This window comes from Dryobates pubescens, chromosome 28, assembly GCF_014839835.1.
Source record: "Dryobates pubescens isolate bDryPub1 chromosome 28, bDryPub1.pri, whole genome shotgun sequence".
Classification (NCBI taxonomy): Eukaryota; Metazoa; Chordata; class Aves; order Piciformes; family Picidae; genus Dryobates; species Dryobates pubescens.
In genome coordinates this window covers 2353067-2377380 of record NC_071639.1, presented here as the reverse complement: position 1 = coordinate 2377380, position 24314 = coordinate 2353067, and the positions used below count along the sequence as shown (strand labels likewise).

Here is a 24314-nt window from a genome sequence, read left to right as displayed (position 1 = left end):
ACTGTTCTGTGAGTCTGTGATTACTGCATCAGTACTCAGCACACAGTAAAGGATCTTCCTTCTCCCTAGGTCTGAGGACAGGTGGGTCTGGCCATGAGCAAAATGATCACTAGACTTAACATTTCTCTGCTACATTCCTCTCTGGGCTCACAGTCCCACAGGCACTCTCTGCCTTTCATGCCATCCAGTTCCCTGGCTGCTTGGTTTGCTCTTTGAATCCTGACAGCTCCTTTCCTGTAGATACTGCAGTGTAAAGCAGTGCTCCAATCAGTCATCTCCAGCTGCTGCTTAGATATTGGTGTCAGTGGTTGATGAGAATGGCTGATAGCTCTCTGCTCACAGAATCACAGAACATTAGAGGTTGGAAGGCACCTCCAGAGATCATCCAGCCCAACCCCCCTGCCATAGCAGCATCACCCAGGGCAGTCTGCACAGGAATGCATCCAGGTGGGGTTGCAAAGTCTCCAGAGGAGACTCCACAGCCTCTCTGGGCAGCCTGCTCCAGGGCTACAGCACCCTCACTCCAAAGAAGTTTCTCCTCATGTTGAGCTGAAACCTTCTCTGCTCCAGTTTGTACCTGGTGTTTCTTGTCCCATTGCTGTGCACCACCCACAAGAGCTTGGCCCCCTCCTCTTGACCCCCAGCCCTCAGCTATTGACAGACATTGATCAGATCCCTCTCAGCCTTCTCTTCTCCAGACTAAACAGCCCCAGGGCTCTCAGCCTCTCTTCACAGGGGAGATGCTCAAGTCCCCTAAACATCCTCCTGGCTCTCCCTTGGACTCTCCCCAGCAGGTCTCTGTCTCTCTGGAACTGGGAGCCCAGAACTGGACACAGGATTGCAGCTGTGGTCTCAGCAGGGCAGGGGAGAGGAAAGGAGAACCTCCGCAGTGCTGCTGGCCACACTTTGCTTGCTGTACCCCAGGATCCCATTGGCTTTCTTGGTCCCCAGGGCACACTGCTGTCCCATGCACAACTTGCTGCCCACCAGCACTCCAAGGTCCTTCTCCATTGAGCTGCTTTCCAGCAGGGCAGCCTCTAACCTGTGCTGGTGCCTGCTGCTATTCCTCCCCAGAACATATTACTCTCTGGAAACCCTGGTGCAAAAAGCCCTTTTGCCATCTTTGCTGTTCTTGTTTTCTACCTTGACAGTTTCAGTCAAGCTGAGGTGTGTAGTAGATGCACTAACTGTAGGACAGACAAAGAGCTCAGTATTACTCTCAGGTAACTATAACCTGGATGTCTGCCTTCAATAAAAGTACAGAGGTCCCATCCAAGCTCCAGCTAAGCTGTAAGCAGCATCCCAACTAAGTTAGCAATGCAAAGAAGGAGAAAAGAGGAGAAAAGCAACTCGTTGGCAGCAGATGTTTGCACATCACAGTCCTGGGCAGTATCAGTCTCAGTCAGGGTTGGAAGGGACCACAAGGATCATTCAGTTCCAACCCCCCTGCCATGGGCAGGGACACCCCACACTAGATCAGGCTGGCCAGAGCCTCATCCAGCCTGGGCTTAAACACCTCCAGGGACAGGGCCCCAACCACCTCCCTGGACAACCCATTCCAGGGCTTCACCACTCTCATGGGGAAGAACTTCCTCCTCCCCTCCAGCCTGAATCTCCCCACCTCCAGCTTCATTCCATTCCCCCTAGTCCTAACACACCCTGAGATCCTGAGCAATCCCTCCCCAGCCTTCTTGGAGCCCCCTTCAGATCCTGGAAGGCCCCAATGAGGTCACCTCAGAGCCTTCTCCTCTCCAGCCTGCACAACCCCAACTCCCTCAGTCTGTCCTCACAGCAGAGCAGCTCCAGCCCTCTGCTCCTCTTCCTGGCCCTTCTCTGGACACCTTCCAGCACCTCCAGATCCCTCTTGTCATAGGGGCTCCAGACCTGGAGGCAGTACTCCAGGTGGGGTCTCCCCAGAGCTGAGCAGAGGGGCAGAATCACCTCCCTGGCCCTGCTGGCCACACTTCTCTTGCTGCAGCCCAGGCTCTGCTTGGCTCTCTGGGCTGCAAGTGCACACTGAGAGCTCCTGCTGAGCTTCTCCTCCCCCAGCACCCCCAAGGCTCTCTCCTCAGGGCTGCTTTCCAGCCAGTCCCTGCCCAGCCTGCATTTGTGCCTGGGATTGCTTCCACCCAGCTGCAGGACCCTGCCCTTGGTCTTGTTGAACCTCCTGAGGTTGGCTTGTGCCCAGCTCTGCAGCCTGTCCAGGTCCCTCTGGATGGATCCCTTCCCTCCAGCTGTCTGCTGCCCCACACAGCTTGGTGTCATCAGCAACCCTGCTGAGGCTGCACTCAGTGCCACTGTCCATGGCACCCACAAAGATGTTGAACAAGCCTGGTCCCAGGATTGATCCCTGAGGGACTCTGCTCATCCCTGGCCTCCACTGGGACCTGGACCCATGGACAGCCACTCTTTGGGTGCAGCCATCAAGCCAGTTCTGTATCCACCTAGTGGTCACCCATCAAACCCATGTGTCACCAGCTTGGAGACCAGGCTATGTAAACACCTGAGTAGATTTCACACTCTCCCAGTATCACCAAGGTTGGAAGAGACCTCAAAGATCATCAAGTCCAAGCTGTCACCACAGACGTCATGACTAAACCATGGCACCAAGTGCCACATCCAATCCCCTCTTGAACACCTCCAGGTATGGGGACTCCACCACCTCCCTACCTCAAGCCTAAACTTCCCTTGGCACAGCTTGAGACTGTGTCCTCTTGTTCTTCTGCTGGGTGCCTGGCAGAAGAGACCAACTCCCACCTGGCTACAACCTCCCTTCAGGGAGTTGGAGAGAGCAATGAGGTCTCCCTTGAGCCTCCTCTTCTGCAGGCTAAGCAACCCCAGCTCCCTCAGCCTCTCCTCACAGGGCTGTGCTCCAGACCCCTCCCCAGCCTCCTTGCCCTTCTCTGGACACCTTCAAGTCTCTCAATGGCCTTAAACTGAGGGGCCCAGAACTGGACACAGGACTCAAGGTGTGGCCTAAGCAGTGCTGAGCACAGGGCACAAGGACTTCCCTGCTCCTGCTGGCCACACTCTGCCTGATGCAGGCCAGGATGCCCTTGGCCTTCTTGGCCCCCTGGGCACACTGCTGGCTCATGTTTAGGCAGCTGTCAATCAGCACCCCCAGGTCCCTCTCTGCCTGGCTGCTCTCAGCCACTCTGACCCCAGCCTGTAGCTCTGCCTGGGGTTGCTGTGGCCAAAGTGCAGCCCCTGGCACTTGGACTTGTTGAATGCCATCCTGTTGGCCTCTGCCCATCTGTCCATTTCTTTCAGGAGGTTGAAAAAAAGTTGTCTGTTGTCACCCAGGATTGAAAAGCATCATGTTTGTGTGCTGTCAGATGCCTCTCACCAGAGTGAACACCAACCCTGACCTGTGCCTCTGGTCACTTTTCCTTCACAGAAGGACTTCATGAGCGTCGAGCTCAGTGATGGGCGCATAAAGGTCAGCTACGACCTGGGTTCAGGCACAGCTTCTGTTCTCAGCAGCCACAACCATAATGATGGCAGATGGAAAGCTTTCACCCTCTCAAGAATTCAGAAGCAAGGTGAGCTCCTGTGGTGTCAGCACCCTGGCTTTCCCAGTTACCCATGCAGTACAGCTAACCATCTAATCATGGGGAGGCTGTGGTGCTGGAGTTAGGACGCTCCAGGGACTTAACAACCTCCTGTGCTTCCATGAGAGGTGTGGTGGGTTGCAGGTGAGTGACTGCACTCTCAAACAGGCTTTTGGGGAACAGGCAGCTTGGATTTCAGGCACAAGCTTGCTCTAGGCTTGTGTAAATTGTGGTGGCTTGAAGCTACCCCCAGAATGAAATTGCCAGGCCAGCTGAGATGGAAGCAAATGGAGCTGTAGTTGCCAGCAGAACTACACTCTGGAAGTACAAAAGGCACTGAGTGTGTACAACATATCCAACAGTTACATATGTTTGCATTGTATAAACAGCACAAGTACCCCCCTGGACAAAACCAGGGGGTTACCAATGGCTTCCTGCTCTCCAACCCCTTCCCCCCAGAACGAGGGACAAGAGGAGAGCAGAGAGCAGCTGTTAGTTACTTAGCCACAAGAAGAACACAGCCAAGGTCAGCAACAGCCAAGCAACAGCCAGCAGCTGGTATCTGCTAGAGCTGGGAACCAAGAAGGAGAGAGAGTTAGTTTATGCAACTAACTTTATGCTGGTTATCAGCCCACTGGGATTATTCAGGCCTTATCACTGTTTTTCTTTGGCATCCACTGGTGATTTATTTACATTCCACCACTCCTCTACTCAGTCTGTGGAAGGTTTCCTAGGCATCAGCCCCAAACTGCCACAGTTCTGTTCTAAACTGCTTCTGAGTGGGGGGATAAAGAGAAACTTCTTCATCAGTTCCCTGATGGTGTTCAGAATCCCAAAGCTGTGTGGTTTGTGTGAGGACAGCAGCAGCTTTTGTGCTGTACATCCCCTCGTGCCCAGCATATGCCAAAGCAATGACTTCTGCACTGCTTGCTTGCCTGCACACACCTGACAAACTCAGCTGGGGCCCTGGGGCTTGGAGCAGAGGAGCCTGAGGACTACCCTCATTCCCCTTGATAAAGATGTGCAGGGCAGTGTGGGGAGGATGGAGCCAGGCTCTGCTCAGGGATGTCCAAGGACAGGACAAGGGGTAGTGCATTGAAACTCCAGCACAGGAGGTTCCACCTCAACATCAGGAGGAACTTCTGCACTGTGAGGCTCCCAGAGCCCTGGAGCAGGCTGCCCAGAGAGGTTGTGGAGTCTCCTTGTCTGGAGCCTTCCCAGCCCTGTCTGGATGTGTTCCTGTGTGCCCTGTGCTGGATTCTCTGCTCCTGCTCTGGCAGGGGGGTTGGACTGGATGATCTCCAGAAGTCCCTTCCAACCCCTAACACCCTGTGAGCCTGTGACCTGAAATCACAAATTAAATGCAAAAGGATCTCTTCTGCTGTGACTTTGTCCTGGAGTGTGAGCTCCAAGTTGCACTGACACAAAGAGCTGAACCAGGTTTGCCAGACTAAAGCCTGGAGAGTTGCTGTAGCTTGTCAGGTTGTAATGGAGACAGAGGAAAGTGCAGGTCTCTTCCCCTGCCCATAACTGACAATGTGCCAATCCAATGGTGCAGATGCAAATCACAGCCCTCCTTGCCTCTCCCCTCACCTGGTAACCCTCCACCTATTTCTCTGTTGGTTTCTTACATCCATTGTTCAGGATCTGATACTCTGTCTGTTGTCTTTCAGCCAACATATCAATTGTAGACATAGACACCAACCAAGAGGAGACCATAGCAGCAACTTCTGCAGGCACCCATTCTGGGCTCAACTTGAAAGGACATGAGAAAATCTACTTTGGGGGATTGCCAACTCTGAGAAACCTCAGGTAAGGTGGCTCAGACCAGTGTCTTTCCCTTTGGTCAAGGGGATGGTTAAAGACAGACTGAGGGAGTTTGGGCTGTTCAGTCTGGAGAAGAGTGTGTGTGGGCTTCAAACTGAACACCACAGCCAGCAGGGCCAGGGAGGGGATTCTCCTCCTCTACTCTGCACTGCTCAGACCCCACCTGGAGCTCTGTGTCCAGTTCTGGAGCCTCTGTGCCAGGAAGGATCTGGAGGTGCTGGAAGGTGTCCAGAGAAGGGCCACGAGGAGGAGCAGAGGGCTGGAGCTGCTCTGCTGTGAGCACAGACTGAGGGAGTTGGGGCTGTTCAGTCTGGGGGAGAGAAGGCTCCAAGGTGACCTAATTGTGGCCTTGCAGGATCTGCAGGGGGCTACAAGAAAGCTGGGGAGGGACTTTTGAGGGTGTCAGGGAGGGATAGGATTGGGGGGGATAGAGCAGAACTAGAAATGGGGAGATTGAGATTGGCTGTGAGGAAGAAGTTGTTGCCCAGGAGGGTGGTGAGAGCCTGGCACAGGTTGCCCAGGGAGGTGGTGGCAGCCTCCTGCCTGGAGGTGTTTGCAGCCAGGCTGGAGGTGGCTGTGAGCAACCTGCTGCAGTGTGAGGTGTCCCTGCCCATGGCAGGGGGGTTGGAACTGGCTGAGCCCTGAGGTCCCTTCCAACCCTGACAATTCCATGACTCTATGTAAATACACAGGAATCTCACTCTCAGGATTTCTGTCTCAAGTTCACTTGCAGAAAATGAATGGTGAGTTCCCAGGGTCCGTTACAGCACCACAGCAGAGCTGCACTTTGGTGTTGCTGTGCTCAGCACTGGCGAGGCTGCATCCTGGCTACTGGGTTCAGTTCTGGGCCCCTCACTGCAGGGAGGACATTGAGGTGCTGGAGTGTGTCCAGAGAAGGGCAACAAAGCTGAGGAAGGGTCTTGAGCATAAGTCCTGTGAAGAGCAGCTGAGGGAGCTGGGGGTGGTCAGCCTGAAGAATACTCTGGAAGGACCTCAGAGCTACCTTCCAATACCTGAAGGGATCCTGCAGGAAGGCTGCAGAGAGACTGTTCCTGAGGGTGTCTGGAGACAGGACAAGGGGGAATGGTTTGGAGCTGAGGCAGAGCAGGGTTAGACTGGAGCTGAGGAAGAAGTTCTTCAGTACAAGGGTGGTGAGACTCTGGAATGGGCTGCCCAGAGAAATTGTGGCTGCCTCCTCCCTGGGGATGTTCAAGGCCAGGTTGGATGAGGCCTTGGGCAACCAAGTCTAGTTGCAAGGAGTCCCTGCCCATGCCAGGGGTCTTGGAGTAGATGATCTCTGAGGTCCCTTCCAACCTGAGGCATTCTGTGATTCTATGATATGATGATAAATTTCAGGACTCCTTAAATTCCTCCTTAAAGTATCTGATCCAATGCTCCTGAAGGGAGGTTGTAGCCAGGTGGGGGTTGGTCTCTTCTCCCAGGCAACCAGCACCAGAACAAGAGGACACAGTCTCAAGCTGTGCCAGGGGAGGTTTAGGCTGGAGGTTAGGAAGAAATTCTTCCCAGCAAGAGAGATTGGCCATGGGAATGTGCTGCCCAGGGAGGTGGTGGAGTCCCCATCCCTGGAGGTGTTTAGGAAGAGCCTGGATGAGGCCCTTGGTGCCATGGTTTAGCTGATTAGATGGTGCTGGGTGATAGGTTGGACTTGATGATCTCTGAAGTCTTTTCCAGCCTGGTTAATTCAATTCAATTCAGTTCAATTCAATTCAATTCAATTCAAGTCAACTCAATTCAACTCCTATTCTATTCTATTCTATTCTATTCTATCTTATCCTATCCTATCCTATTCTAATCTACTTCTATTCTATTCTATTCTATTCTATTCTATTCTATTCTATTCTATTCTATTCTATTCTATTCTATCTTATCCTATCCTATCCTATTCTAATCTACTTCTATTCTACTCTATTCTATTCTACTCTATTCTATTCTACTCTATTCTATTCTACTCCATTCCATTCCATTCCATTCCATTCCATTCCATTCCATTCCATTCCATTCCATTCCATTCCATTCCATATTTCATGGAAGTTGAATGTCAGCCTTTTGCCTTCAGAAGCCTGATGCTGACTTTCTCCCACAAACCAAATTCCAGTATTGACCTTTATATTGATCTTTAAAGCACTGCCTGATACTAATGAGAGACTTGAACTTCAGCTCTAATAAACCCAAAGGACTAACAGATGCTTGAAGTTAGTGTCTGTGCTACCTGGTTTTAAACAGGCCCCCCCAAAAAAACCCCACCCCAAACTTAGTTAAAGTTGAAATGAATATTCAGCAGCTTTGGCAAGGACAAGGACAAGAGAGTTGTGTGCTCCAGAAGCAAGCCCCTCAATCTGTGTCAGCTTGAGCTGCATGGCAGAGTGACAGCCTGGAAGGGGTCTGGTGCACAGGGAGCTGCTGTGATGAGGCCACAGGCTGCTCTGCAGCTCAAAGCAAGGCGGTGGTTGTTAATTTATGAGGTTAATAACTGACCCCTGAAGTCAAATCAGCCAGCAATGAAAAGATCTAAGGTCTCATTTGCTCCTGAAATAGAAGACTGTGTCCTCTGTGGTTGTGAAATCACACCAGTGCAGAACCAGCTGTCTACAGCAATTAGCTTCCAGCAAGTCCTTTGTGCTTGCTTAGATCAGCAGTGTAGCACAGCTACTTGGACCTGTGGCAAGCATTTTGCCTACAGCCCTGATTCATTAGTCCCTGGGGCAAGATGAGTGATATGGTAAATTAGAGTCAAAAACAGTGAAAGGGGGAGGAGGGCAGAGCTGAGCTCCTGCAAACAGTAGGCACTGAGGTGGCTGTGACTTTGGAATTATCAGGTCATAGGATCATAGAATCAAACAGGTTGGAAAAGACCTCAGAGATCATCAAGTCCAACACAGTACCTAATACCTAACAGCTCCTGACAACTAAACCATGGCTCCAAGTGCCACATCCAATCCCCTCTTGAACACCTCCAGGGATGGGGACTCCACCACCTCCCTGGGCAACACATTCCAGTGGCCAATTCCTCTCTCTGGGAAGAACTTTCTCCTCACCTCCAGCCTAAACCTCCCCTGGCACAGCTTGAGACTGTGTCTTCCTGTTCTGGTGCTGGGTGCCTGGGAGAAGAGCCCAACCCCCACCTGGCTACAGCCTCCCTTCAGGGAGTTGCAGAGAGCAAGAAGGTCTCCCCTGAGCCTCCTCCAGGCTAAGCAACCCCAGCTCCCTCAGCCTCTCCTCACAGGGCTGTGCTCCAGACCCCTCCCCAGCCTCCTTGCCCTTCTCTGGACATAGAATCAAATCACACTGCTGACAAATACAGATGAGAAAGGCTCTGGACACCTTCAAGTGTCTCAATGTCCTTCTTGAGCTGAGGAGCCCAGAACTGGACACAGTCCTGTCAGATTCTTTTACATGGTTTGCTTTTATTCATGGCCAAATATAGCAACAAATTCCAAAAGCTCTCTCCAGCATTACACTGTCAGTTAGCTGTTTGCAGAGCAGCCCTGTTCATCTGAAGGGAGCCTACAAGAAAGGTGGGGAAGGACTTTTGAGCCTTGCTTTGAGTGATGCAAGGCAGAGTGCAGTATGTGCTGATGGGTGGTAGAAGGCAGGAGACATCCACCTGAGAGTGTGTGTGGGCTTCAAATGGAACACCATAGCCAGCAGGGCCAGGCAGGGGATTCGTCCCCTCTACTCTGCACTGCTCAGACCTCACCTGGAGCTCTGGGTCCACTTCTGGAGCCTCTGTTGCAGGAAGGATCTGGAGGGGCTGGAAGGTGTCCAGAGCAGGGCCACGAGGAGGAGCAGAGGGCTGGAGCTGCTCTGCTGTGAGCACAGACTGAGGGAGTTGGGGTTGTGCAGGCTGGAGAGGAGAAGGCTCCCAGGAGACCTCATTGTGGCCTTCCAGTATCTGCAGGGGGCTCCAAGAAAGCTGGGGAGGGACTTTTGAGGGTGTCAGGGAGGGATAGGACTGGGGGGGATGGAGCAAAACTATAAGAGGGGAGATTGAGATTGGCTGTGAGGAAGAAGTTGTTCCCCAGGAGGGTGGTGAGAGCCTGGCACAGGTTGCCCAGGGAGGTGGTGGCAGCCTCCTGCCTGGAGGTGTTTGCAGCCAGGCTGGAGGTGGCTGTGAGCAACCTGCTGCAGTGTGAGGTGTCCCTGGCCATGGCAGGGGGTTGGGACTGGCTGAGCCTTGAGCTCCCTTCCAGCCCTGACAGTTCTGTGATTCTATGATTCACTATTACATCCTGATAGTGTCTGTAGAATGTGTTGTCAGTGGTGCACACCTGCCTCTCTGAGGTACCTGAGCCTTGCCAGTGACTGTAATTTGCTCCAATTGATGCGATTTTGATGATTTTAATTTTCTTCTTTGTCTTTCTCCCTCACCCTAGTATGAAAGCAAGGTAAACCCCATCAGATTACTTGCATGACTTGCATGTGTCTGGCAAGTGCAGCTTGCAAGCCCAGGCTGCAGCACAGCAGCAGCAGCAGTGTGTGGGCAGCTTCACCACAGCTGCTAGGCTCTGGCTGTTCATTCAGCAAGTTGCTCCTGCTGCAGCAAGCAAAGCTGCTCCCATGTGCTTAGTGCTCCCAGCTTACATGCTGTGCATACACCTACACAAGCAAGTTTTCTTCTCTTCACACAGCTGCTGACTTCAGCTCTGTTGGTTTGTGATGCCAGAGTGCCCCAGAAGCAAAGCTGCCACAAGCTTGGCTGGGTGGAGGGGACAAGGTCAGCTGTAGCAGCTTCAACAAGGCCAAGTGCTGGCTCCTGCACTTGGGTCACAACAACCCCATGAAGGCTCCAGGCTGGAAACTGCCCAGGGGTGCTGGGGGACAGCCACCTGAACACGAGCCAGGGTGAGCCAGGGTGTGCCCAGGTGGCCAAGAAGGCCACCAGCATCCTGGCCTGGATCACCTCTAGTGTGGGCAGCAGGAGCAGGGAAGTGATGGTGGCTCTGTACTGGGCACTGCTGAGGCCACACCTTGAGTGCTGGGTTCAGTTTTGGGCCCCTCACTACAGGATAAACATTGAGGGGCTGGAGTGTGCCCAGAGAAGGGCAACAGAGCTGGGGAAGGGTCTGGAGAACAGGGCTGGGGAGGAGCAGCTGAGGGAGCTGAGGAGACACCTCATTGCTCTCTCCAGCTCCCTGAAAGGAGGCTGCAGTGAGGTGGAGGTTGGACTCTTCTCCCTAGTCTCAGGTGGTAGGAGGAGAGGAAATGGCCTGAAATTGGGGAGGTTGGAGATGAGGGAAAATCTCTTTGGTGTAGGAGTGGTCAGGGATTGGCACAGGCTGCCCAGGGAGGTGGTGGAGTCCCCAGCCCTGGAGGTGTTCAAGAAAGGTTTGGACTTGGGGACATGGTTTAGTGGCCATGGTGGTGCTGGGTTGATGGTTGGATCTGAGGATCTTGGAGGACTTTTCCAGCCAAAGCAATTCTGTAGTTCTGTGATTCCTAGCTGGATTGCCAGGGCTGGTTCTGTCCCAGGCCAGGCAGTGTAGCAGTTAGTGAGAGGTTATGAAAGAGAGGTGCAGATCTGTCTGAAATTCACCACTTTTAAGCATCAGATGAGGAGGATGGAGGGGAGGGTAAAGAGGTCACCTCTTGGTGACTGTGTTTTCAGGTTGCCATTATTTGGGTCCCTTCCTTCTGCTTTGGTATGCTGAATTTCACTATGTTGGGCAGCTTAATTCTTGGCTTGCCTTAGAACAGCACCACTTCAGCTCACATTCCTGATCCAGAGGAGGACTTTTTCCTCCCAGCAATCTTTGCTTATGTTCCCTTGAAACTGATCCCAGTTTGGAACAATTAAGCAAAAGCCAAGAATTTGTGCAAGATCTGAGTGAACTTGGGCCTTGCTTGGTGTGTTTTGGAAGGGAACAAAGGGAAAAGGAAGCCTGAAGAAAACACCAAGCAAGTGTTCAGTGTTTGCAAGGATGTCCAACCAGAGTCCAACCAGCTCCTAAGAGGGAGGGAGTGGTTTTCACTTGTGCCTTGACTTAGTTGAGACCCCACCTCGAATACTCCTCCAGCTCTGCTGTCCCCAGCAGAAGGACACAGAGCTGCTGGAGTGAGGCCAGAGGAGGCCACAAAGATGCTCCAAGGGCTGGAGCAGCTCTGCTGTGAGCACAGGCTGAGGGAGCTGGGGGGGGTTCAGCCTGGGGAAGAGAAGGCTCCAGGGGAACCTTAGAGCTGCCTTCTAGTACCCAAAAGGATCCTACAGGAAAGCTGCAGAGAGACTTTTCTTCAGGGTGTCTGGAGCCAGGCCAAGGGGGAATGGTTTGGAGCTGAGGCAGAGCAGGGTTAGACTGGAGCTGAGGAAGGAGTTCTTCAATAGGAGGGTGGTGAGACTCTGGAAGAGGCTGCCCAGGGAGGCTGTGGCTCCCTCCCCCTTGGTGTGTTCAAGGGCAGGTTGGATGAGGCCTTGAGCAGCTGAGTCTAGTGGAGAGGTGTCCCTGCCCATGGGAGGGAGGTTGGAGTAGATGATCTCTGAGGTCCCTTCCAGCCTAAGCCATTCTGTGATTCTGTGGAGTTGCTGTACAGCACAAAATACCAAGTGGACTTTCTGTGATTCTGTGATGTGGAGTTCATAGGGGTTGGGAATGACAAGACAAGAGCAAGTGCTTGCTGCTGATGGACAGCTTGAGGGCAAACTGTAACTGGACAGGGCAGGAAGGGGCTGGGAGCAGGAGCAGATTCTGGATAGCAAAGACAGAAGACTCTGGGAACTGTTGACAATGATATGACAAAACTGTTCTGCTGCTCAAAGAGCAGCCTGCAAAGGCTCTGAACTGGTCAGAAGCCAGAGCAGGGGAGATTTGAATTGGACATCAGGGAGTTCATTATTGTGAGAGTGCTGGAATGGGTTGCCCAGAGAACTTGTGGACTCCTCAGCCCTGGAAGTGTTTAACACCAGGCTGGAAGAGGCCTTGAGCAACCTGGGCTGGTGGAAGGTGCCTTTACCCATGGCAGGGAGGTTGGAGCTGGATGATCTTTAAGGTCCCTTCCAACTCAAACCATTCTGGGATTCTATGAAGTGGGGAAGAGCTAGGAAAGAAAACAATCCAAAATGAAAGGCTGCCACAATGGCAGGAGTGTAAATAAAGCAGAATATAGATGCTCAGGGGGTTGGAGCACCTCTGCCACGAGGCCAGGCTGAGCAAGCTGGGGGTGTTCAGCCTGGAGAGGAGGAGGCTCTGGGGAGACCTAAGAGCAGCCTGCCAGGACCTGAAGGAGACTCCAAGAAGGCTGCAGAGGAACTGTTCCCAAAGGCCTGCAGTGACAGGACCAGGGGCAATGGTTTGAAATGAGAGAACCCTGGAGGTGTTCAAGGGGAGATTGGATGTGGCACTTGGTGCCATGGTCTAGTTGTGAGGTCTGTTGGAACAGGTTGGACTTGATGATCCTTGGGGTCTCTTCCAGCCTTGGTTATACTGTGAACAGATCTAGGTTGGCTGTGAGGAACAAGTTCTGCACCATGAGGGTGGTGGAACACTGGAACAGGTTGCCCAAGGAGGTGTCTGGGGGCCCATCCCTGGAGACATTCAAGGTGAGGCTCACCAGGGCCCTGGGCAACCTGATCTAGTTGAGGCTGACTGCAAAGGGGTTGGACTGGATGAGCTTTGGAGGTCCCTTCTGTGAGCCTATGACTCCCTCAGCAAACCAGCAGGTTGCTTCTGCAGAGGGGGCTCATTTGCCATGCTTTGTGGGCTGGCTGGAATGCCAAGGATGGCTTTCAGCAGCAGCTGAATGGCATCTCTGCAAAATGCTTTGATGTTGTAATTAATATCCTTTGCAATCTCTTCTTCCCTCCCAGGGAGCTGCAGTGTTTGGTCTTTTGTTTGGTTTTTCTCTCCCTTTGAGCTGTTCTCATTGTTCAGATGCTCTGGTAAACACTCCTGGGTGCTATTGGGAGCAAATTAGATAATGCTTGGGTTGCTTTTGGCATCTCCTCTCCATTGTATGGATGACAACTTGTTTTGTTCTTCATTTTCATGCAGTGCCTTTTAGGAAGCTTTTCTTCTTGCAGGCCTGCCTCAGGTGTTGCCAGCAGTTGTGGCCTCTCTCTGGTGTCACTTTGAGGGCATTTCTCATTTCTTCTCATTTCTGGCCACAGCAATGGTCAGGGGGGTTGAAGCAGCTTTGCCAGGCTGAGGGAGCTGGGGGGCAAATCACAGCCTGGGCTGCATCCAGAGCAGCACTGCCAGCAGAGCCAGAGAGGGGATTCTGCCACTTTGCTCTGCTCTGGGGAGACCTCCCCTGCAGTGCTGTGTCCAGGACTGGAGCCCTCAGCACAGGAAGGACCTGGAGCTGGTGGAGAGGGTCCAGAGGAGGCCATGGGAATGCTCAGGAGGTTGGAGCAGCTCTGCTGTGAGGCCAGGCTGAGGGAGCTGGGGGTGTTCAGCCTGGGGAAGAGAAGGCTCCAGGGAGACCTAAGAGCAGCCTGCCAGGACCTGAAGGAGGCTACAGGAAGGATGGAGAGAGACTGTTTGCAAAGGCCTGCAGGGACAGGACCAGGGGCAATGGCTTCAAACTAGAGCAGAGCATATTGAGATTGGATGTGAGGAACAAGTTCTGCACCATGAGGGTGGTGGAACACTGCAACAGGTTGCCCAGGGAGGTGGTTGAGGCTCCATCCCTGGAGCTATTCCAGGTGAGGCTGGACAGGGCTGTGGGCAACCTGATCTAGTTGGGGATGTCCCTGCTGAGTGCAGGGGGGTTGGGCTGGATGAGCTTTGGAGCTCTCTTTCAACCAGCAGAGCCAAACCTTGGAACTTAGCAATTCTATGTCAGTGTTTCCCTGCCTTGGGTAGATGACTGGGTTCTGTAACAAAGCCAAGTGGCTTGTTTTCTTTAACTACCCAAGAAAGTCCAATGTATTGCTGTGTAAAAGCCCTAAGCTGAACTTACACAGAGATATATCTATATATTATTTTGCTCCAGCACCTGTGGAGCAAGGCAGGTGAAGCATTTGGAGAAGGCAAGGCTTCAGGGAGACCTTAAAGCAGCCTTCCAGTACCTGAAGGGCTCCAGGAGAGCTGGGAAGAGACTTTTGACAAGGGCTGGGAGTGTCAGAATGAGGGACAATGGCTTTGAGCTAGGAGAGGAGATTGAGAATGGAGATGAGGAAGAAATTCTTTGCAGTGAGGGTGGTGAGACTCTGGCACAGATTGCCCAGGGAGGCTGTGGCTGCCTCCTCCCTGGAGACATCATAGTATCATAGAGTCATAGTATCAGCCAGGGTTGGAAGGGACCACAAGGATCAGCCAGTTCCAACCCCCCTGCCATGGGCAGGGACACCCCACACTAGATCAGGCTGCCCAGAGCCTCATCCAGCCTGGGCTTAAACACCTCCAGAGACAGGGCCCCAACCCCCTCCCTGGACACCTCCCAGAGGTGTTGAAGGCCAGGCTGGATGAGGCCTGGAGCAAGCTGGGCTGGTGGGAGGTGTCCCTGCCCATGGCAGGGGCTTGGAGCTGGCTGATCTTTGGGGTCCCTTCCAACCCAAACCATTCCATGAAAATGTGCAGCAGTTTTTCATATCAGAGACCCTGTAAGTACAAAGCACATCAAAACCAAAGGTCAGCCTACATGAATATAGGGAAGTCCTAAAAAGCCTTAAAATTGAATGTTAGGGGTTTTTTTTCCCCCAATATTTAGCTGTAGGGGAAGATCTTTATCCAAAATATGTTTATGCTGCTGAAGTTCCTCTTTCATTGGGACCTAGCATGCACAAAGATGACTGAAACCTCTGTCTGCCACTGAAGGTCCCTCCTGATTGCTGTGATTTCCTACCTACCAACTCTCAGCTTTGCCTAAGGAATAACTACTTCATTATTTCACTGCACTCCTTTACAAGAAGCCAAATCCCAAACCAAAGATAGTAAAAATGGGAGGACTGTTGTCAGCTGGAGATGAGATCAATCTCCTCTTGCAGCTTTGAGTGATGCAAGGCAGAGTGCAGTATGTGCTGATGGGTGGTAGAAGGCAAGAGACATCCACCTGAGAGTGTGTGTGGGCTTCAAATGGAACACCATAGCCAGCAGGGCCAGGCAGGGGATTCTCCCCCTCTACTCTGCACTGCTCAGACCTCACCTGGAGCTCTGGGTCCAGTTCTGGAGCCTCTGTGCCAGGAAGGATCTGGAGGTGCTAGAAGGTGTCCAGAGCAGGGCCACGAGGATGAGCAGAGGGCTGGAGCTGCTCTGCTGTGAGCACAGCCTGAGGGAGTTGGGGCTGCTCAGTCTGGAGAGGAGAAGGCTCTGAGGAGACCTAATTGTGGCCTTGCAGGATCCAAAGGGGCTCCAAGAAAGCTGGGGAGGGACTTTTGAGGGTGTCAGGGAGGGATAGGACTGGGGGGGATGGAGCAGAACTAGAAATGGGGAGATTGAGATTGGCTGTGAGGAAGAAGTTGTTCCCCAGGAGGATGGTGAGAGCCTGGCACAGGCTGCCCAGGGAGGTGGTGGCAGCCTCCTGCCTGGAGGTGTTTGCAGCCAGGCTGGAGGTGGCTGTGAGCAACCTGCTGCGGTGTGAGGTGTCCCTGCCCATGGCAGGGGGTTGGGACTGGCTGAGCCTTGAGCTCCCTTCCAGCCCTGGCAGTTCTGTGATTCTGTGATCTGTGCCTCTGAGAGTACCTTTGTGTCTGTGGCTGCTGACTGTCTTCTCCTTAAACTCTGTCTTTGGAAGCACATTGGACTTCTGATTTATCTTTTTTTCTAGGCCTGAAGTGAACCTGAAGAAATACATTGGCTGCCTGAAAGAGATTGAAATTTCAAGGACACCATACAATATATTGAGTAGTCCTGATTTTGTTGGTCTAACCAAAGGATGCACACTAGAGGTTAGTCTCATTTTCCTGTGTTGTGGTACAGCTGTGTCCTAGTTTCTGATTTTATGACATAAAACATGTGAATTGGGTGAGAACTACTCAGATCCACACAGGGATCTAACCTGAAAGTCAGGATTTATTGTAAGAGAGAGAAGGATGGAATGAGTCTGATCAGCGAATAGACCAGCCTGGGAGCAGGTCCAGAGAAGGGCAACAAAGCTGGGGAAGGGTCTGGAGAACAGGGCTGGGGAGGAGCAGCTGAGGGAGCTGGGAGTGTTGAGTGTGGAGAAGAGGAGGCTGAGGGAGACCTCATTGCTCTCTGCAGCTCCCTGAGAAGAGGTTGCAGTGAGGTGGGGGTTTGGAACACAAGCCCTATGAGGAGAGGCTGGGGGAGCTGGGGTTGCTTAGCCTGGAGAAGAGGAGGCTCAGGGGAGACCTCATTGCTCTTTACAACTACCTTAAGGGAGGTTGTAGACAGGCAGAGGTTGGTCTCTTCTCCCAGGCAGCCAGTACCAGAACAAGAGGACAGAGTCTCCAGCTGTGCCAGGGGAGGTTTAGGTTGGATGTTAGGAAGAAGTTCTACACAGAGAGAGTGATTGCCTATTGGAATGTGCTGCCTGGGGAGGTGGTGGAGTCACCATCACTGGAGGTGTTCAGGAGGAGACTTGATAGGGTGCTTGGTGCCATGGGTTAGTTGATTAGGTGGTGTTGGGTGATAGGTTGGACTTGATGATCTTGAAGGTCTCTTCCAACCTGGTTTATTCTCTTCTCTTCTCTTCTCTTCTCTTCTCTTCTCTTCTCTTCTCTTCTCTTCTCTTCTCTTCTCTTCTCTTCTCTTCTCTTCTCTTCTCTTCTCTTCTCTTCTCTTCTCTTCTCCTCTCTTCTCTTCTCTTCTCTTCTCTTCTCTTCTCTTCTCTTCTCTTCTCTTCTCTTCTCTTCTCTTCTCTTCTCTTCTCTTCTCTTCTCTTCTCTTCTCCTCTCTTCTCTTCTCCTCTCTTCTCTTCTCCTCTCTTCTCTTCTCTTCTCTTCTCTTCTCTTCTCTTCTCTTCTCTTCTCTTCTCTTCTCTTCTCTTCTCTTCTCTTCTCTTCTCTTCTCTTCTCTTCTCTTCTCTTCTCTTCTCTTCTCTTCTCTTCTCTTCTCCTCTCTTCTCTTCTCTGTCACTAGCATCAGATGATATTAGCAGAGGAAATGGCCTGAAATTGTGCCAGGGAGGTTGAAACTGGAGATTAGGCTAAATGTCTCTGAAGCAAGAATCATCAGGCAGTGGAACAGGCTGCCCAGGGAGGTGCTGGAGACACTGTCTCTGGGTTGGTTTAAAAGCCCTGTGCAGATGTGGTGCTTGGGGTGGTGGACTTGGTAGAGTAAGGGTAATGGTTGGACTCAAAGGTCTTTTCCAGTCTCAGTGATCCTATGATTCTCTTGTGAATCCAAGAGGATTTGCTGCACTAAGGCTGGAGCTTTGCCTTCCTGTAAGGTAGGGTTTCAGGAAGAGCCTGCTGATGCCAGATGTAAACAGGCAAATTAGTGTTTGCACAACACCTTGAGAAGCAAATTGCTCAGTGTTTATTCTTGCCCTCCACTCTTCACTCTCCAGTTGTATTGGCACAGTTCAGTGGTTCAGGTAACAAATCTTTCTCCATGCCCACACTCTTGCTTCCAGCCCTGCTCACGCACTTCCCGCTCCTCTCCTCCCTGCAGAACATCTACACGGTCAGCTTCCCCCAGCCGGGCTTCGTGGAACTGCAGCCTGTCTCCTTTGACCTGGGCACAGAAATCAACCTTTCCTTCAGCACCAGGAATGAATCTGGGATCATCCTGTTTGGCACCAGCGGCACGGTTGTGCCCCCCAGGAGGAAGCGAGGGGACGCCGGCCGGAAAGCTGCCGCTCCGAAGCGGAAGCGCAGGCAGACAGGGCAGGTAGGAAGAACCTAGCACAAGAGCAAGGCAACTCAACTTCTGCCACTTCTCAGCTCAGCTGAACTTCTGCCACTTGCTTTGTTTCAGGGCATCCACAGGCTTACACTTCAGCCAAAAATTCAGAGCTTGGCAACTGGTTATTTCTAACGTTGTCCTTGGTCTGAGAGAGGCTCAGGACTGGGTTTCTCTGGCACTGGAGCGTTGTTTCTCTCCAAGCTCTCTAGCAAGGCATCCATTGCTTGTTGGTAATGTGGACACAGAGCTGTTGGAGTGAGTCCAGAAGAGGGCCACAAAGATGATCCAAGGGCTGGAGCACCTCTGCTATGAGGACAGGCTGAGGGAGCTTGGGGGTATTCAGCCTGCAGAAGAGAAGGCTCCAGCAGGACCTAATAGTGGCCCTCCAATAGCTGAAGGGATGTTTCAGGAAGGCTGCAGAGGGACTTTTCATGAGGGTGTCTAGAGGCAGGCCAAGGAGGAATGGTCTGAAGCTGAGGGAGAGCAGAGGTAGTGTGTGGATACCCCACTGGCTGGCTCAGCTGTAGCCTCTCACAACTCCTGGTGAAGGAAAAGAACCCTCTCTTAGCTGAGCCCAGGAGAGGCTGCTGTCAGAAATTAGTCAGATCCTGATTCATTCAAAACCATACAGGCAGACCTTCTGCAAGTGACAGGAGCAGAATGTTTTGATGCTTTCTTTGTTCAGGACTTCTGGGAAATGATATCTCATTATTCTCTTCCCTGCCTGCTTTGGAAGAGAGCTCTCAGTGACCTGGAGGAGCAGGCTCCAGGAACAGCCCATTAGAAAGGCTCACCCACAGTAAACATTAACTTCAGGGCAGGGGCTCCTGTATCATTTCCCTGCTCTCCAGGTCACAGAAGGGAGCAGGACACTCATTGCTGTAGTAACTGGAGGTTAGATCCTGAAGTCTGCTATGACTTTGGCCACAAGAATAGTGTGGCCAGCAGGAGCAGGGAGGTCATTGTGCCCTGTGCTCAGCACTGCTTAAGCCACACCTGGAGTCCTGTGTCCAGTTCTGGGCTCCTCAGGTCAAGAAGGACATTGAGAGACTTGAAGGTGTCCAGAGAAGGGCAAGGAGGCTGGGGAGGGGTCTGGAGCACAGCCCTGTGAGGAGAGGCTGAGGGAGCTGGGGTTGCTTAGCCTGGAGAAGAGGAGGCTCAGGGGAGACCTTCTTGCTCTCTGCAACTCCCTGAAGGGAGGCTGTGGCCAGGAGGGAGTTGGTCTCTTCTCTCAAGCACCCAGCAGCAGAACAAGAGGACACAGTCTCAAGCTGTGCCAGGGGAGGTTTAGGCTGGAGGTGAGGAGAAAGTTCTTCCCAGAGAGAGTCGTTCGCAATTGGGATGTGCTGCCCAGGGAGGTGGTGGAGTCCCCATCCCTGGAGGTGTTCAAGAGGGGATTGGATGTGGGACTTGGTGCCATGGTTTAGTCATGAGGTCTGTGGTGACAGCTTGGACTCAATGATCCTTGAGGTCTCATCCAACCTTGGTGACTCTGTGGAACCCAGCAGCAGCACAACTGAAGCAGCAGGGTCAGGTCTGAGGTGGATGAAAACAGACCAAACACGCTCATGGAGAACTAAGGGAGCACATTTCTTCCCCAGTGTAACCTCCCTTGTCATGCTCCCTGCAGGCCTACTATGCTGTCTTCCTGAACAGAGGCCGACTAGAAGTGCACATCTCCAGTGGGAGCCGGGACCCCCACAGGGTCACCATCAGGCCGGAGCCTGGCCAGTTCCACGACGGCAGAGCTCACGCCGTGAGGATCGAGCGAGCTGCAGGGTAACCATCGGCAGAGCCTGAGGGACCTGGGCTTGCTGAGCCTGGAGAAGGAGAGGCTCAGGGGAGACCTCATTGCTCTCTACAGCTGCCTGAAGAGAGGTTGTAGCCAGGTGTCTCAGTCTGGAGAGGGCAAGAGCCTCAGTTCTACTGAATATTGCTGTGTTAGGAAATGAGAGGCACAAAGCAGGCCGAGATAGCAACAGCCAGGCTATTTATTACACAAATAAAGTGGATGGATCAGAAGGGGAGGGAGAGAAAATAGAGTGAGAGAGAGAATAGGGAGAGAGAAGAGGAAAGGAATTACATTACCACAGCCCTCACCTCCACAAGACAGTTTGAGTCTGTGGAGGAAAGGTGATGCAGCTTTGGATGTAGAGGAGATGCTGGGCCTGTAGAGCGAGGGTGCTGCAGCTTTGGCTGCTGATGTTGTCCTCTGAGCAGCCTCTGCAGCTCCATGAGTTGCAGCAGGCAGAACTTAGGACATGGAGAGAGGGTTCTTCTTGGTCTGCTTCTTCCAGACTCCATGGGGATGTCTCTGTCCTGGTATTCTCTCTGTTTTTCTTCAGAGCAGCATTGCCCAGGGCTTTTCCTTCTCTCCTGTTTTCCTTCTCCTGTGTTTTCCTTCTCCTGAGCCAGTAGGTGCTCAGATCTCTTGTACAGTTTTTAGGTATGTTTATTCCAGAGAGTACAGACTGGCCTCTGCCCACTTCCAGGGCAGCTGCAGTCTCCTGAGCAATCCTTATCTGTGCACCTTCCCCAGGGCCCTTCCAGTGGCTCTGCCCAACACACAGCAGCTGTTGTCTGGGCAAGCAGCAAAGGTGATTTTATCTTTGCTGAGTCACATCAGGAGAGACAAGATTTGGTCTCTCACACCAGGTGGGGGTTGGTCTCTTCTCCCAGGCAACCAGCACCAGAACAAGAGGACACAGTCTTAAGCTGTGCCTGGGGAGGTTTAGGCTGGATGTTAGGAAGAAGTTCTTCATAGAAAGAGAGATTGGCCATTGGAATGTGCTGCCCAGGGAGGTGGTGGAGTCACCATCACTGGAGGTGTTTAAGAAGAGACTGGATGAGTGCCTTGGTGCCATGGTTTAGCTGATTAGATGGTGCTGGGTGATAGGCTGGATCTGATCTCAGAGGTCTTTTCCAACCTGCTTAATTCTATTCTGTTCTCCATTTCTTTGCCTTTCCCTCTTTCCAACAGGATGTTCACCGTGCAAGTAGATGAAGACAAAGTCCAGACACAGAGGCTGCCATCAGACCAGCCCATCTCTGTCAAGAAACTCTTTGTAGGGGGAGCTTCCTCTGCCTTCCAGATTGCCCCTCTCAGAAACATCCCTGCCTTTGAGGGCTGCATCTGGAATCTTGTCATTAATGCCACGTAAGTCTCCCCAGTGGTACACTGCAGCACATCCATCCACCATAAATGGGTGGGAAGAAAGCAGGAAAGCTAACAGCAGGCATCATTTGCTGTGTGTGTCCTCAGCCCCATGGACTTTGCCCAGCCTGTGTCCTTTGAAAACGCAGACATCGGCCGCTGCCCCTCGCTGGAGCCGGAGGCCAGGCCGCCGGAGGAGGAAGACAAACCAACAGTCCTGAGCCAGCCTCAGCCAGTCACTGATGGGGAGAGAGAAAGGCCAAGGACGACTCCTGCTTCCCCTCCTCCTCCAACACCACCTGCATCTTCAGCACTTGTAAGTGTAGATCACTTCACAGAGTCACAGAACTGTCAGGGTTGGAAGGGACCTCAAGGCTCAGCCAGTCCCAACCCCCTGCCCTGGGCAGGGACACCTCACACTGCAGCAGGTTGCTCACAGCCACCTCCAGCCTGGCTGCAAACACCTCCAGGCAGGAGGCTGCAGACCTTTGGGAACAGTCCAACTGCAGCCTTCCTGTAGCCCCTTTCAGGTACTGGAAGGCTGCTGTTAGGTCTCCCCAGAGCCTTCTTTTCTCCAGGCTGAACATCTCCAGCTCCCTCAGGCTGTCATAGAATCATAGAATCAATAAGATTGCAAAAGACCTCAGAGATCATCAAGTCCAAGCTGTCACCCAACACCTCATGACTACTAAACCATGGCTCCAAGTGCCACATCCAACCTCCAGGGATGGGGACTCCACCACCTCCCCGGGCAGCACATTCCAGTGGCCAATTCCTCTTGCTGGGTAGAACTTTCTCCTTACCCCCAGCCTAAACCTCCCCTGGTATAGCTTGGGACTGTGTCCTCTTGTTCTGGTGCTGGCTGCCTGGGAGAAGAGACTATGATTCTGTGATTCTAAATTAGGTTCTTCCTGACTCTGGGTGAAGTTAGTATTTAGCAGTTCATTAAGCCTGTGCTCTGGTCTGAAAGTTCAAGAGTTTAGGCTGTGTTCAGTGTCTTGTCAGCCTCTGACAGCCTCCTGCTGACTTCCCATGACGTGTAAGGTAAGGGTCTCCTGCAGATGCCCCTCTGTTGTTAATAGAATAGAATAGAATAGAATAGAAAGAGATCTTCAAGATCATTGCATCTAACCTATCATCCAACACCACCTAATCAACTAACCCATGGCACCAAGCACCCCATCAAGTCTCCTCCTGAACACCTCCAGTGATGGTGACTCCACCACCTCCCTGGGCAGCACATTCCAATGGGCAATCACTATCTCTGTGTAGAACTTCTTCCTAACCTCCAGCCTAAACCTCCCCTGGTGCAGCCTGAGACTGTGTCCTCTTGTTCTGGTGCTGGGTGCCTGGGAGAAGAGACCAACCTCTGCCTGTCTACAACCTCCCTTCAGGTAGTTGTTGACAGCAATAAGGTCACCCCTGAGTCTCCTCCTCTCCAGGCTAAGCAACCCCAGCTCCCTCAGTCTCTCCTCATAGGGCTGTGCTCCAAGGGGAACTCCCTTCCTCTTCCAACCCCCTCGAACAATTCTTCCTTTGTAAACACACCGGTTGCTTTTAATCCCATCAGCAGTCACCTGTGTGCCTGGGCAAGGGCTCTGGGGTTCAGGCAGCCATGCTCTGATCCCCAGGCTGCTACGGTCGGCTTGCGGAGGCTCCGGGGGGAGCCCTTTTGAGGCCGCGCCAGCAGGTGGCGCTGCTGTCACGCGAGGGCTCTGCTGCAGCCGCGGCGCGAAGGCTGCCAGGCAGAGCAAAGCAGCCAGGCAGCAGCCAGGCAGCAAGGGTTAACCAGCCTGCTGCTCTCCCTTGTGAAAGTGTGCGGTCAGCAGCCATTCCATCCCTTCATCAAGCACCAGAAACGAAATAAAAAGCCACAGAGGCACATCAGAGAGAGAGTGCAGCTTTTCTCACAGCCTAGGCACTAACTTTTAGAGAGCAGCATTGAGAGGAGTCATATCTGTTCATAAATGCCAGCAGCCAGCCACCTTGGGAAGAGCTGAGATTTGTAGCTCACACATCAAAACCAAGCTGGAAACAGGAGATCATAGAATCATAGAACTGTTTGTGTTGGAAAAGCTCTTGAAGCTCATCCAGTCCAACACCATCAACCCAACACCACCATGGCATCAAACTATGGCCCCAGGTGTCATGGCCACAGGTTTCTTGAACACCTCCAGGGATGGGGACTCCACCACCTCCCTGGGCAGCCTGTGCCAATCCCTGACCACTCTTGCAGCAATGAAAATTTTCCTGATCTCCAGCCTAACCCTCCCCTGGCACAATTTCAGGCCATTGCCTCTTCTTCTATCACCTGAGACTAGGGAGAAGAGCCCAACCCCCACCTGGCTCCTACCTCCTTTCAGGGAGCTGTAGAGAGCAATGAGGCCTCCTCTTCTCCACACTAAACACCCCCAGTTTCCTCACCTGCTCCTCACCAGCCCTGTGCTCCAGACCCTTCCTCAGCTTTGTTGACCTGTTCTGGACCTGCTCCAGCCCTTCAATGTCCTTCATGGAGTGAGAGGCCCAAAAGTGAACCCAGAATTCCAGATGTGGCCTCACCAGTGAGAACAGAAATAAACCACCATTACTCCACTTCCTCTCTTGAAAGAGATGAAACTGCTTTAGTATTCAGCATTTACAATCAGACAAGCTTTGAGGCACCTTTTATGTACATCTGAGGTCTCCAAAGTACCTTTCTGGGAAACACTGCAAGGAAATCAGTAACTACAGCTTCATAATGACCTAGCACTCACAATACAGTTAATTATGCAGAAGCTCAGTGTAGAAGGGCTGTATATAGCAATTATACAGCAGAAAAGAATCATTGCTCCATAACAGACTTCAGTCAGGACTTGAACGTCCTGAAAAGACCTTTTTTCCTCTCTGATATCCACCTGCATGTGAAAGGGAAGGATAGTTTAATCCCAGATGTAAAACCCCTAGCCTCTGCTAAAGTTAGCAAGATAACCTCCAGAAGGTGGCCAAGAAGGCCAAGGGCATCCTGGCCTGCATCAGGAAGAG

At 52.4% G+C, this 24314-nt stretch overlaps 1 protein-coding gene across 1 annotated transcript in view; it reads left to right on the top strand.

Moving 5' to 3' along the window:
• The window catches only part of LAMA2 (laminin subunit alpha 2), a 132098-nt gene that overhangs the window by 88116 nt on the left and 19668 nt on the right, over positions 1 to 24314 (top strand). The window contains exons 23-29 of the mRNA XM_054173980.1: positions 3398 to 3542; positions 5225 to 5363; positions 16098 to 16218; positions 17906 to 18124; positions 19770 to 19918; positions 21120 to 21296; positions 21402 to 21609. Coding sequence (XP_054029955.1) covers positions 3398 to 3542; positions 5225 to 5363; positions 16098 to 16218; positions 17906 to 18124; positions 19770 to 19918; positions 21120 to 21296; positions 21402 to 21609 — 1158 coding nt within the window. The remainder of the gene's footprint in view (positions 1 to 3397; positions 3543 to 5224; positions 5364 to 16097; positions 16219 to 17905; positions 18125 to 19769; positions 19919 to 21119; positions 21297 to 21401; positions 21610 to 24314) is intronic.